This window comes from Chaetodon auriga, chromosome 11 (assembly GCF_051107435.1).
Source record: "Chaetodon auriga isolate fChaAug3 chromosome 11, fChaAug3.hap1, whole genome shotgun sequence".
Taxonomy (NCBI): domain Eukaryota; kingdom Metazoa; phylum Chordata; class Actinopteri; order Chaetodontiformes; family Chaetodontidae; genus Chaetodon; species Chaetodon auriga.
Genome location: NC_135084.1, coordinates 12,387,980 through 12,402,682, shown reverse-complemented (window position 1 = coordinate 12,402,682; position 14,703 = coordinate 12,387,980). Strand labels below are relative to the sequence as shown.

Here is a 14,703-nt window from a genome sequence, read left to right as displayed (position 1 = left end):
AGTTTTGCTACCCATCTCCAGTTTCAATCACTAGCATCATATTGTCTGAACACTTTTGAAACGCACTGTCAGTGCTTTCAGAAACACACTTCAGGGCCATATTTTCTTAATCTGTGTGGAGCCTCTGTTGTGTCCTATGCACTCCACTTATTCTCAGAGATTCCCTGAAGTGCTAGAAAAATACAAGGCCACTTGGTCAACCAGCTGAGTTTTTAAGCCACATGATTTGTTAAGATGTCAGTCAGTAAATCTGAAGCAGCTGCAGCTCATGCAGAAGTTGAATCCTTTTCTTAAATTCCTATTTTAGGTTTAGATGCGATGTTTTTGAACTGATTTGTGACAATGAGAATGATTAGGACCACTTCAAGCTGAGAGTTGAACAAACCGGACTGTCTTAACTGGTGAAGAGCAGACCTTTGTCAGTGAAAAGAGGAGCATGATTCGATGATGAAGCTGTTGTATGATGCTGGAATGGTCCCTTAATGACAACTCTTTTCCACAGATTGAAATGAAGCAATTTTTGATCTACTGTGACCCTTATATGGCTGAAATGGAAAACTGCTGTGAGCTACAGGAGCCAAAGGTAAAGTGCTATGATGTTTGACCATAGTACAAACACCCACCATTCATTGTACATATGCAACAACATTTATGTCTTATATAATGTTGTTCACAACAACATGTTTGCGTCCAGAAGTAAGAAACAGAATACTATAGTCGGTCACAGATTAAAGTACTGTGAGCTTAAGCAGCGTGATCAGTCGATGGCAGTGAAACAAGATTTTTTTCATGTCCATGAGGGTTTGCCTCCCCACATAGAAACTTAATAACAGAGATCTTCCATCATCATCAAATCAATAAGAGCTAATGTTACAGTGGTTCCAAATGGAGAGATGAGCTTTGACCCGTTACCATTACATGTCTCCATAAGCATGCTGTCATGTCAGTGTAAAGTTACTCCTGTGGAACTGTCACAACCTTGAGAAGGACTTATCACTGTTTGTCTACTTAGTACTTTCTAAGTTTCACTGCACAGTATGCATTTGCAGCATGATGTAATGCCAGGTTACCTCGGGTTAAGTGCTGCATTACAGTGGATTTTGGAGGGTTTTTTGGAGCAAATGTGACAAAGGAAGGTCTCTAAATGGTGAAATTTTTGTATTGATCCAGTGTGAAGCCAAGAAGACCTTTAATGGGACTTCCCCTCCCCTGGTTACAGCCCAGCTCCCCCAGATGCTGTCTCAGCCGGCCCCACAGTCAATTGACAGATGTCACTGTCCAGCTGAAAAGGTACAATCAATTTCACCCAACAGGGGCCCCTAATTGAGTAAGTGTAATGGCTGTTGTAACTGAACCAGTACGGATTTACGCTGCAGTTGCTCAATCCTTTATAGGCCCTATAGGACATTTAAACCTAAAGATATTTTCTTTGGATGTCTACCGCTGCCTTTGGTGGGCATCCAAAGCCACAATATTTTAGTAAACACAGGTATATTCTCCCAAACTGTTCAAGCATGGTGAATCTGCACCCTGCTATAAATTTGTGAAAAAGCAAAGGGATTCTTTCAACTGCAAACATTAATTTTAGATTGAAATGCAAATTGAGACCTGAAAGCTTGAAGCCCTCTTTGAAGGGAGCAGATGGTACAGCTCCAAGGTGATGTCCAATTCCACACCCAGCCTTTTATGATTTTTACATTTTGCCTTTAAGTTAGAAACAGAATCAACTTTTCATAGACTTACAGTCAAATGAACATTTTGGGGTCCTTGATTAGAACATAATGTTGCTACCATACAAACATTTCAGCTATTTCTGTCAGTAGGAAGAGTGTTCAGATATTAGAACATATTAAAAATCATAAGAGTTACATGTTGTTGGTTTTTTAACTCTTATATTACCTGAGTGTAGAGAAGTAAATAGTCTCCCTTCCAGTAATCTGCTGTGTTGGTAATAGGAAGGTACAGTCTTAAATCAATTACACAAAGCCAGACCAAGATCCAATAGCAGCAGCCACTTTCTCTCTATGATTACGAGAACTCTTTTAATCCCACTAATGTATACTGTGTGCACAGGGGGATGCCGGTCTTCCAGGTGTGGTTGGACTGCCGGGACAAAAGGGGGATAAGGGAGACAAGGTATGGACGATATTTTTATGATGCTGATAGATGTACTTGTTTGTTCTTGGTTTTTATTTAAAAGGAAACATGCAGAGTTTAGGTGAATGTTAGAGATGCAATATTTCCACTGCACTCTAAAGTATGCGAGAAGCATCACATTCAACATCCACAATTCACTGTAAGTCATACATAATGCAGAAACATTGATTTAATCATGGAGAGTATTATCACAGGGCCACTGTGCTTTGACACTTGTTGTAAATAACCACACTTTTTGTTTTCAAATGATGCTCTCAATTGCTGCTGTGGGCTTTCTCTGTGACGGATAAGTCCGGTTTCATGGACAGCTACAAGGTCTAAAAGTCAAGACAGAGCACAAGTCCCTGTAGGACAAATTCATACTTATTCATAAAGTCACTGTCAGAGGAAGAAGGATACATCTCTCTCTCACCAAGCAAATGTCGGCGCTGTGTTGTCTGTCAAAGTTTCATGTTCAGCAGTGAAGGTCCATCAGATATGCTACCGTACAATTACCTCTGCAAGGTGAATTTTCTCCCAAATCTCCTAAGGTGTGTGAATTGGGAAATCATACATTTGTCCAATCACTAGAAAAATACATAGTTCAGAACGGGAAGAACCCTTTCTCCATGACAGCTCAATAGACAGGTGGAACTGTAAATGCTAAATGCCCAGTCACTGAAAATTGCGGGTGCAAAAAACATAATTGAAGCACCAAATTCGCAGACAAAAAGAGTGTTCCCAAGACGAATCACAGGATGAAATCCCTTTTTAGCTGTCTGTGCAAGGTTAAAAAAAGAACCAAGGGAGAATATGTTCAGCTATGAATGGAATTCATAGGGATGAACAGGTGTTGGTACTGTATGCCTGATAAGACCAGATGGCTTTTAGGGTCAATGTTCTAATTAGCAGGATGTGGCCGTGGGATTAAGATATGCTGGATGACTGTTAGACTGCTCCTGAAAGGCGCACAAGCCACGTACTTAGAAATGGAAAATCATTATACCTGCAGAGCCCAGCACTGGTATTTTTTTTTTGTGCTGTCAACACAGTGAATTGTGACAAAGTGTTCAACACTGTTTACCCTGTAAGCAGCATCGTAAGTGACAATTTTGCACTCTAAAACAGTCAGGTCTTTGCGTAGAAAATGTGCTATGTTGGACACCATTTTATTTAATTTTGCCATCAGAAATAAAGAATATTATATTCAAAACTGTCTGTCTGTTGCAACAGATTGTACTAATCACATTTGTAAATGTGTTATAATTGGCCTCTAATGACTCATAATTGACCTAGCAGGGATCAGCTCTCAAGCTGTAATGTGTCCGTGTATGTGCACTTTGAGTGTGTCAGCGGTGCCACTGATTAATTACTTGCTGCTAATTGATATGACTATATTCTGTGGATAAGAATGCATCAGGCAGTTTTACACTTCACAAAAGGCAGCTTGTATTGTTGAAACCGTGACATGTTCTTTTGCGAATAGTTGTATATTCTCCGAGTTGATTTTGAACCAGATCGCATCCAAAGAGATGCTTAGTACTCATCCTTTATCGGCAAAGATCACCTGTGTACAAAAAAAAAGCATGTTCAGAGTGTTCTTGTACTTGTACCGAGCTTTTCTGTTACAATGCTCAACAGTTATTTGAACACTATTTTCGGGAGCACAGGCCATTCCACTTTTTTCTATTAACTCTGCAGGCCACGTCTTGTGCTATAAGTCAGTGGCTCATATTGTTAACATCTGAAATCTAATTTCAGGTCTTCAACAAATCAATACTTGGCACCATTTGTTTACTTACTGAGCAACAAAATTCATAACAAATCCTATTACAGGCTTGAACACTAAATCAATAAAGTTAAGGAAAAACTTGATCAGGGACTACACATTCGGGACTAAGCCCTCTAGTTTGGTCGTGGTAAACGAGCAGGATGATCTGATAACACCCCACCGTTATTTTTACTCAGAAATACATAATCTTCATTTTTTAGTATTTTGATGATGGTACTGGACTTGTTCCACTTTGTGTTAATTTTAGGTAAATGGGATTTCTTGCCTGAAGGCAGATAAATCCCAATGGTGAGCTGAAACTGAACCCAAGCAAAGTGAAAGCCTGTGATAAAAGTGGTTTATATGCTACACAGACAACACACCCAGCTTTATTTAATTAGCACCAATTTTACAGATACCACCAATCTAACACTTTTTTTTTTTTTTTACTCTGTGATTATTATTTAGTCAATATGGCATATGTAAGATAAAATGTTTCTTTAATTACTGCAGCGGTACTTTTTTCCTATATCACCAACCCAATGTAAGCAGATTAATTATTATTATTCAATTACTAATTACTAACAAGTGATACAAACACTTACGCTTAAAATGAGGTTGTAGCATCAAAGAGTAATTTGCTGAATCTAAAGTCATCTGGTTTTCATGCTTCGTCTGCAGACTTCTTCACTTTAATAATGATATATTCAAGTAAACATGAACAATTATGGATTCTATTCTTGACATTGATTTTTTTGCCGAGACAAAGTGATTATGGTGTAAATATCTGACCTACTTCTCCCCATGTGTTCCTCCCACCTCAGGTCTTGAGAGGTTCGTCTTCTTCATTTTAACCTCCTTTTCCTCCTAATCCCCTTGTTCATCTCGCTCATCTACATAAACTGTACCAGCGTAGTGTAATGAATTGTTGTTGCAGCATGAGAGGTGAAGACGTTGTCGGTGCGGAAAAATACCGTGTAATCTTAGGTTAAATCTTGACTTAATAAATCTCAGGCAGGGAGACATTCATTTAAATGATGAGTGAAACCAATGCTTTCACAGGGACAGCAGCTCCAGTGTCATTCCAGCAATTAGTACACTGACAGTGGTGCTTTGAGATCATTTAATGTACACAGGAACTACAATGGCTGTGTTTGATGGACTGAGGCGCAGTATAGTTGGCGACATACTTTATTTTACCCATAAAAAACTAGAAATAAATCATGGGTTAGCATTGTAAGGGGTTAAGGTATATTTGGTTGAATAGTGCAGGCAGAGCTGCACATTCGCTGACAATAGCTGAAATTGTCGTGAAGTAAGTAGCTGGAACAGAATCATCATTCAGAGTGAGAGCAGCAGATACTTGAAGACAACAAAATGTCACTGATCATCGAGTGAAAATGTTTCCCATGTCTTGTGGGATTTGCAAATGTTCATATGCCACTACCACTGAGAGAAAAACAGCAGAAAAGTCGTTTATTTTGAGCCATCTGTGCTGTATATCAGAAATGTCATGCTTTGACACTATTGTGTGTAATTGCTTTTCTCTTATTCACTCTGACCTTGTTGCGCATTAATCTGCCTGGAAAATTATAGTAGCAGTGCACTTCTGCTAAAGCATGTTTAATTCATATTGATCCCTAAATTTCCAAGGGACTTCCTGCGATTATTAAACGGTGCTGCACTCTTTTAGATTTACATTAAAAGGGGGTAACAAAGTCATAGCAAATACTGTTAATCAGGTAAGCTCATGAGACATTCAATTACCAACATGAGAATCTCAATCTGTATGAGATTAAAAAGTAGTCAGAGTGTACTTATTAACAATTTAACTTGACTTTGGAGAGATTTATCAAAGACATCTGGGCAATTTAGAGCATTTAAAACACCCATAATGGGAAGTGCGAGCCAATCATCGTGACCTACACAGAGGGTTTCTTGGGAAAGTGTGTGTGGATTACTTTGGCTGTGTTACTCCACCAGAAAGTACTATCCCGCATTACAGTCAGAGTTTGATGGAGGATTCTAATGCACTGCAAAGGGATTAAACTGCTATGATTAATCCAGAATCCCTCAGGAAATTAAACAGATAAGGATTGGGTTATAAGAATGCAGCTTACTTGAAAGGAAATCCATTTTCTATGGCCTTGCACATAAACCCTGGTATTACTAGATTTACAGCTCCTGCATGTACGTGCAAAAGGAAAAAAAAAAACACAGGCATAATGGTGAAATTAAAACTTCTTCCCCTTTTACAATACCCTTAATTTGTTTTGCATCATTTACAACCCTCCTGCCCTTATGGCTTGTGTTTTCAATTAGTACCCTCTAATTCAATTTATAGCCATTGTACCTCCAAAGTGAATAATTCCAGAAATTTTATTCAAGAGTTTATTATTGCACTTAAGCTGAATTTTGCGAAGCTGTCAAAACCTTCCATTGTTCCTACTATATTTTCGTCTCACCGGTTGAATTGAATATCCAAATGACTGAAGACTAAACTGAACGCACTGTGAACTACAGACATTCCCATATGCATTTTATAGGAGGTTTATCTGTTCTTAATGAATGGCATCAGCAGCTGAGAATTTCTATTGTCTCATAAAAATCATTTAATTGCTGAGTCCAGGGAAAATATTATATCTTGCCACATACTTCATATCTAGTCAATTGTTCACCTCACTAAAGAACTGTATTTTATACACATCAAATGCTAAGTATTCATAAAAGGTGGACTTGTTATGTGTCTGGAACAGTGGGCAGAATAATGGGTTCATAACCCGTGGAATAGAGATGGCATCTCAGTTATTAGGTTTGGCTACATTTTCTTGTATTTCCTAAACAAGTCTATTGAGTTCTACCAAACAGAGCTTGAAATGAAGATGTGACCATGAATGGGCATCATGTTTAATTAGATTCTTAGCTTGCAGCAAGTTCCGCGTTATCTTAATTTGTTGAATGACTATCTACCTCCATCTTCTCTGTCTTAACAACATTGTGGACAATTTGTTCCCTTTCCTTTCCCATTCTGTTTTGTGTGCAGTTGTACCCCAAAGACAAACACACTTTTCTCTCTTTCTTGCCTTGTCCTGCCCTTTTTTTTTTGTTTAAATAATACAATTATTAAGATAATACAATGAACCTTAACAAGGTTCAGATTTGTGCTTTCCAGTTGTTGGGAAATAGTATCCGGCTCTGCAGCTGCTGAGCCACCATGTCAGCAAGAACTTGTGGAACAGCTGTAGGTGCAAGATCGCTGACAAAATGACAAGCCTTCATAAAGCTATTCACTAATGTGTGAACGAGAGACCTTTCACTAACTGTTCTGTGCGTTGTCTCTGTCACAGGGGGACTCAGGGGAGGCCGGATCCCAAGGAAACCCAGGACACAAGGTAGGCCGCTCACTCATGAAACACCTTAAAAACCTTCCCCTCAAAAGTCCCTGGTGCTGCTTTGCCGTTAAAGCTGTGATTAAAGCCGCAATTGGCATGAACTCAATTGTCAATGTTGTAAATTTTGTTATAGATTAAAATTGATTTTTGCTTTTACTGCATGGTTTTCATATCTAGCAAATAGCAGATGGCAATTTTTCTTTTAGTGATTTATGGAATCTGTCACTGCCCCTCTCTGAGATTATTTTCTAACACCATTGGATTGAATCATTGCCTCGCTTTGTGTTGACCCCATCACAGCAACACAGAAAACAAAGCAATCTCAAAATCAGATTAAACCAGCAAGTGGGTGCCTGGTTTGCGCAGGGTGAATGGTACTGCTGCAGAGACAAAGTTCAGTCCCAAGCAGCAGTGCTGCTGGTTTGGCCAGGCGCCCATTTGGACACAGTTGGCGGTATTCCTGGGTGGGAAGCCAGCAAGGGATCGTGTCCTTGTCGCTGCACTAGCAACTTCTACTAGATTGCTGGGCTGTCTGTGCTGAGGGGGCTGAGATCTGAGTGCCAGTCTCAGAGTCTCAGTTATGCTCTTCACTGCTGGGTGAAAAACAAATGGCTTGCATAAGTTGCATAGGTGCATGTTCGAAGCAATATGTAACTGTCTACACCCCCCCCAGGCCCATAGTGGGGCCACAGAGATTCCTGTGGAGTCAGATATTTTAAATGAGGAGAGAAATACATATATTATCAGTTGAAGCTTTCAGTTTGTCTTGTGTTTGTTTTGCAAATCACTGTTGCTGTGACAGAGCTGAGGAAATTGCCAGATTTCATGTCCTATCAGGAAAATTACATTTTGCTGGGATCACTGTTTCATTGCTTGCTTAAAGCTTTCTGTGATATTGCCATCAGTAAGATCGCAAACCATCAAATGTGGTATCTTGGATGCATGTGTTAAACTGAGAAGGGGGTGGAGGGGTGGTCCAGTCACCAGGAACTACCACTAACTTTGATGCCAGTGCTCGGCCATTGTTTCCATGTTTTAAAGTAAGAACGTCTTGTATTATCACTGCATTTCATTGTCTGTTCCGCACTCTGACGATGACAATAAAGTTGAATCTAATCTAAAAATATATTGGAAAGAGAGGGAGTAGGAATCTATTCTCTGCAAAATTAAGAAAGTACACAGAAAAAAAAATCATATTTCATTACATCCCAGTGATCAATTACACTGTACGCTGTTGTGGAAGCAGTTTATGCGTCAGCAATAAATAGGATCATTCCTGGATGTGGACGATGGCTTAATCCTGCACCTATATGCACTGAAGATGTTGTGCTCACTGTGGGGTGACATTTTTGCCGATCAACCTTGATAGATGCAATATGGAATAACATTTAATGGCACAGCTCTCTCCACTTGTGCTGTCTGAGATGAGGTTCAGGAGCCAGCTAAAGCCGATTCGTTACACAACAGCACACAAGAAAAGTCTACATCAAGAGCAGGACCAGTGGTATTGATACTGATGCTAATGCCCATGTTTTGTAGTATTTTATACCTAAGCTCAGTTGCTTGTCAGTGATGCTTTTTCTGTTCCAGAAATGTTTCATGAAACCTGTTACTGTCCCAGTCACAATGTATTTGGTCATATCATAAATAGCTGTCTTTCCATTGATGTACTTTTGTGTATGTTGAAGCATCGCTTTAGAAAAGGTCGATGGAAACATCAAAATTCGGTTCACTCAAGGGTGTTTCTGTCTTTCTTTGAGAGTTAATAGGAGATTGAGGAACCTTTTTTGAATACGTTTTGCCAACATTTGTCTTACAAGACTGATCAACTGTCTCTGCTTCGAGAGAAGCCAAAGAAGAAGAAGTTGTTTCCACTATCGAAATATACTCAAGACGTCTCTCAATTTTCTCTTGTAGATGGCGAAGGCGACTGGTTTTGTTTCTTATTGGCAGTTGACAAATAGCTGGGCTTGTTTCTGGTTCACGACCTGTACTTCTTCTACCATGCGTGACAGCCTAGTGTATTCACTATTTCAAAAGTTTGCTTCAAATTTGCTCGACAATTAGATGGAAACATGGCTAATGTGTCACTGTGTGTTCTTCATATTATAACACTGTTTTTATAGATGTATGGACACATGTTCTGTCCAGAAGACACTCACATATTTTCAGGTTTTTTGGGAGCCACATTGTGAGAGCAACAATTTCATGCAGCTGTCGATATCATGAGGGTGTCCATGGACACTATAATATGGCCGTTTGCTTGAGATTTATGGGCCAGCTGAGGTCATGAAAGTGTATAGGTTACACTCTTATAAGAGTTCCAAGACATCTCACACATTTCTGGCAGAGTGTGTGGAAAGTAGGGGTTGGGCAGCTTGAGAAGAATAAATGATCAAGAAGATATTTGTGGAAATAAGCCTCTAACAGCTTATTCCCTGACAACATATCAACATCAAAGAGCGAACAGCACATAGTATCACTGGGAATTTGGTATCTGGTTCCCAAAAGTGTTTTTGTATTGGTGTCACTGTGGAACATGTGTATGCTTCCTTGCTAAGCTCAGTTTGCTATAAGCTGTGAGTTTTAGAGGTCGGGCTTTGGACTTTATGGCATCAATGAGCACAGGACAAAAAGTTCTAGACACTCTGACCCCCTTTAGCACAGTTTTATTTACATTGCATTTAGAAAGGATTTCTTTTGTCCTGCCACCGTGGCACACGGTAGTACATGTTTGACACATGTTTGGCATCTGTGTCGACTCATTCTTCTAACCACAACTCAAGAGCGTGATCGAGCATGATAGCATGATGTTGACAGAAATCATACCAACACCACACTGTCTAACTGTACACAAGATGTGTCTTGGTGCTTAAGTTTGCATGTTGATGAGGATAAAATTGTTTTCTTGAAGCTACTATAACTCCTTAATGCTTTATCTATAATTTTGTCTGATTGTTCATACTGCAATTTTACTACTTTGGTCTATTCTGTGGGGGCGGCTTGCTCTTCCTGAGGTTTCTTCCATTTTTTTTAATGTCTTAAAGTTTTCGTTTTTTTTTTTTTCTTAACCAATCAAGGATAGGGACATAAGGTGTCATATGCTGTGTAGTTCTTAAAGTTTCTTGAGGCAAATTTGTGATTTGACATACTGAGCTATATAGATAAAACTGACCTGACCTGACTTAAGTGGTGGATTTAGTGGTGGATGTGTGGATGAATGTGTCCCTCATCTTTTATTATTGATCTCTGATCACACTGAAAACAGGCTTTTTCAGAGGGACCATATTCCTCCTTAATCTTGCTTCAGAATTTCGAGAGTGTCTGCTTGATTCCAACAATGCTTTACGGTAACATGATATTAAAGCATTATGCCAAATTGTTTAGACTGACTGGGTGTCAAAGTAAAAGAAAACATTAACGTGTGAACTTTTCAGGGGTCTTTGCCTTTTTAACTTTAAATCTTGTGATTGCAGGGGGAACTTGGATCAGAAGGGCAAAAGGGAATCGATGGGGAGAAGGTAAGTACCACTATCTCCAGCAGACATATATTCCATACATAGCACATCAGCCAGATTTAGTTTCGTCAGGGAATCAATTCTTATAGGCTTTTCATTTTCTGTGTGATGCCCTGGGGGTAGGAGTGAAGAACACTTTCTGTGTGGCTGTTTTCAGGTGCCTGTCATATCTGAAGCAGATCTAAGTGTGTTCTAGTCCTCAATGTCCTTCTGCAGTGAAATTAATTGATATGTATGCTACCATAGGCTCGGCATACTAATGGCCTAAACTAATTTTTCAAATTACTCTGAGCCCCTTCTGTGTCATTTCAGGTCAAACTTTATTGCATGCTTTTAAATCTGGCTGCAGTGATGAAACTAATGTATGTAATGTAAACCACAACAAGAACTATGAGCAAACGATTCTTCGTTTTTTTTCTTTTAACTGAACGCTAATGCGCTAGGAATTAATCGCTATTCTTCTTGGAGCAAATTAGTGCACATTTCTGTTAAGTGTTAGCTAAATCATGGGGTGTTTTATGTTGCACAGCATTTGTTTGCCTTCAGTGGCACAATCTCAGGAGGTGGGAGCCGTGCAGATGGTCAGTTTAAAGTGGCTTAATAAAGGGACTTCTTGTCATCACCATTCACCACTTGAGCAGGCAAACAGCTGCCACAGAAATCAGCCTCCCTCCCTGCTGGACCTGCACTCTGACAGTAACTTTGAGAGAAATCAGAAAAGAAAACCAGGGATAAACTGAGTATTGAGCTACAGTATAAAAGAAGTATTGGAAAACGATTTAGCACGAGTAGGAAGGTAGCCCGTTAAAAATACACTCAGAGTAAAGTAACAGGAGAGTTTATAGAATAATCTCTGAATAAAGGTGTCAGAATATGGCAAAATAAATGGAGTAGAAATATCCTTTGTGGAGCGTTGTGGTGTCTTTGATAAGAGGAAGTAGAGAATGGATAACTAAACCTTTAAATAATAACTTTCCAAGTGCAGTTTTGTACAGACCTCATTTATTTGATGCCTTCAGACAACTTGGATAATATTTGTGCATTTTCCATCACTGTAGACAAACTGCTGTGATACCGTGACATATGAAAATGTCATTCTTTTGTTTAGGAAGCACATACTCTGGCTGTATTTAATTAAAGATAAAACAGCAGAATTTGAAGTAGTGATTCTATCTTTATATGCGTTCAGCAACAACAACAACAGTGCAGTTGCTGGTGAAGAGTAGGAAAGACAGACAGCTCAGTTTTACCATACCTTTCATTCAAAAGACCAAGGAAGCTGGTCAGGAAGGGTCAGTTCTGACAGGATCGTTTCTCTACTTCCTACTTGCTCTCCCTCTGCCACCAGCAGCATGTCCCTGAATTAGCCTAAGAAGGTTACCACGGATACATGTAATTGTGCTGTAATCCAAAATCAAACCATAAAAAGTAAAAATCAGGCTGAAGAAAAGATAAAAAAAATGAAAAATAAACAGAATTGGCAGGTTATAAACTTGAGCATTAGTTTGTCTCCCCACAGCCAGCACGGCTCACTTTGTTCCAAGGTAAGTAGCTACTGGCAGCTTGAAATGTCAGTTGACGTCATTTGTATATTTGCATATGAATGATAAGATCAAGTTTATTTACATAGAAATTTCAACGAGAGCGAGACCACCGAACTGGAAATTAACTCCATCCACATCGAAGACTCACTGATTTGTAGTCATAATATTACACAAACTCTAATAATAATGTGAGTGTATGTGATTCCTCGGATCAGGCTGTGTATGCTTTTGTCAGTGATTGCTGCTGGTGTCACAGCAATCAAGAGGAAAGACTGACAGAGTTTGTGAGCAGCCCTTTTTTCTTTGCTCACTGGTTCACCCTGGGCTCCAGTTGACTGGACATCAGTGGTACATAAACTGGAAACAGCTGGAAGCTTGTCCACCACGGAGAGACTGAGACTGTGTTGATAACCCTTTTCCAAGAAAAGCAGCTGCTCCACACTTATCTAGAACTCACCACTTGATGTCATTTGCATATCAGTACGCTGAATCCAGCCCTGTTTGGGGAGGGAGGGGTCTATAGTCACGTTCTTCAGGCTTCAGTGCAAATCAGAATTAGCCATTTGTCAGCATTGCATTGTGGTCATATCAATCAATATCCATTCACCAATCAAAGTTATTCAGGCATCCATTCGATCGTTCATTTATGTGCAGATAAAGGAACCCTCCAACATTTTGAGAATCATGCTTTTATGCCTCTGAGCTCACAGTCAGATGACGAGATCGATATCAATTTCACCTCTATGTGTCCAGTACAAGGATGGGTGCGGGGCACAAATCTTTTTTTCCTAGAAGGAAAGCTGACTCGATTTGAAAGCAGCAGAGCTGACTTGTTTTTGATCTTTGTGCATCCCTTGTGGGCACTTGGGCTTTCTTTGGCCACCCTCACATGGCTTACCATGCATACCCTCCAGGGATTTATTATACTGTGCCCCACTTCCTTCAGTGATTTGAAACAAAGAAAAGTTGAGAAACGGGGACTACATTTGTAAAGTGTTGCTTCTAGCAGCCTTGTTGGTCCAGCATTGCAGACACCCGTTGTGGATGATCATGTATGGTTCAACATGGCTTCACACAAAAACAGCCAGTCAAGCTAAATCAAAAATGAAAGACATGCTTCCAAATAGCGGTATCTTTTTAGCTAGTAAACTACCTAGCAGTACATCTGAGAGTCACCTCATCTTCATGTCCTTGACCTGTCTGTCTATCTACTAAATAACTGTAGAATAGGTTATTAAAGCTTTTCTGCTGAAAACAGCTGCCTGCTGCAGTCGAAAGTGACATTGGTGACAGTGGTGAAAGTCAACCTGAACAGTAAAGCCGTGGATGTAAAACCAGACAATGAGCTGATAGACTCTAAAACGCTCAGTAGAGTTTAGGGGAACTGCAAAAGTCGGCTGATATTCTCTGTTGGCTTGTCACCACAAGCAGCTCCTTTCACATACAGGCCGTAAGGTATCCATTGTTAAGGTAAAAATATTGATTGTAGCTGCTTTAAAGTGAAGAAATTAAACAGAATTTGTCAGTTTTACCCTCTGTGGTTTTGGCGAATAAGCCCACCAGCCATTTATCACATTTGACACAATACATTACTTTTCCTTGTTCGCACCCTTCTGGTAATTCTCTGGAAATCAAGAAAACCAAAGTTGTAACACAGTCTCTGTACCCTTGAAATTACACCACAAATCAAGCTGTGATGGGATGCTCATTATTAGTCTTTTCTGCAGCTACGCTGTTTTCTGTGATTGATTTGATCTGGTGACCTAACCCCTGTGCTTAATTTAGATTAATATGAAGGCAAGTTATGGAATAAAAGATATGAGGTCACCTAGCCCCGTGTCTCATCAGTAAGCATCGAGCTCTGCAGGATTAATGGGTTAAAAACAGTATCCCCAGTGCCTCCACAAGTGAGTGCATGAAGTTGAGCCTCGTCAGCTAAATTAGACTGCCTGTTCTTAACCACTTCATCAACTTCAGTGACCAGTTGTAAGAGTCCAAAAGAATTTATTTGCAGAAGCTACACTGCAGATCTTTGAACAGCAGTGAAGATGCAGGTTACTAACTTTGATTGTACATAAATTAAAAACTCCTACGTTCCTCGAGTAAACTTGCTAGATGATTTCACTTAACCTATTTACCGTGACGATGAGACTCTATTACCTGATCTGTTCCTTTACTGCAATTAGCTCATATTCCATTTTTAAAGCTAGTATGTTATTTAAGGCTCGAGTAGACACCTGAGAAGGCAGAATTCTATGTATGAGCATGTGATCTGGTATCGTTTTGCAGATACACGTCCTATGGGACAGAAGGAGTGCACAACTTGTTATCTCGTGGGTAAC

At 39.7% G+C, this 14,703-nt stretch overlaps 1 protein-coding gene across 1 annotated transcript in view; it reads left to right on the top strand.

Moving 5' to 3' along the window:
• Nucleotides 1-14,703, top strand: part of LOC143327771 (uncharacterized) — a 96,781-nt gene that overhangs the window by 9,591 nt on the left and 72,487 nt on the right. Inside the window, exons 7-11 of the mRNA XM_076742246.1 lie at nucleotides 503-583; nucleotides 1,171-1,290; nucleotides 2,074-2,136; nucleotides 7,255-7,299; nucleotides 10,776-10,820. Of these exons, the coding sequence (XP_076598361.1) occupies nucleotides 503-583; nucleotides 1,171-1,290; nucleotides 2,074-2,136; nucleotides 7,255-7,299; nucleotides 10,776-10,820 (354 nt within the window). The remainder of the gene's footprint in view (nucleotides 1-502; nucleotides 584-1,170; nucleotides 1,291-2,073; nucleotides 2,137-7,254; nucleotides 7,300-10,775; nucleotides 10,821-14,703) is intronic.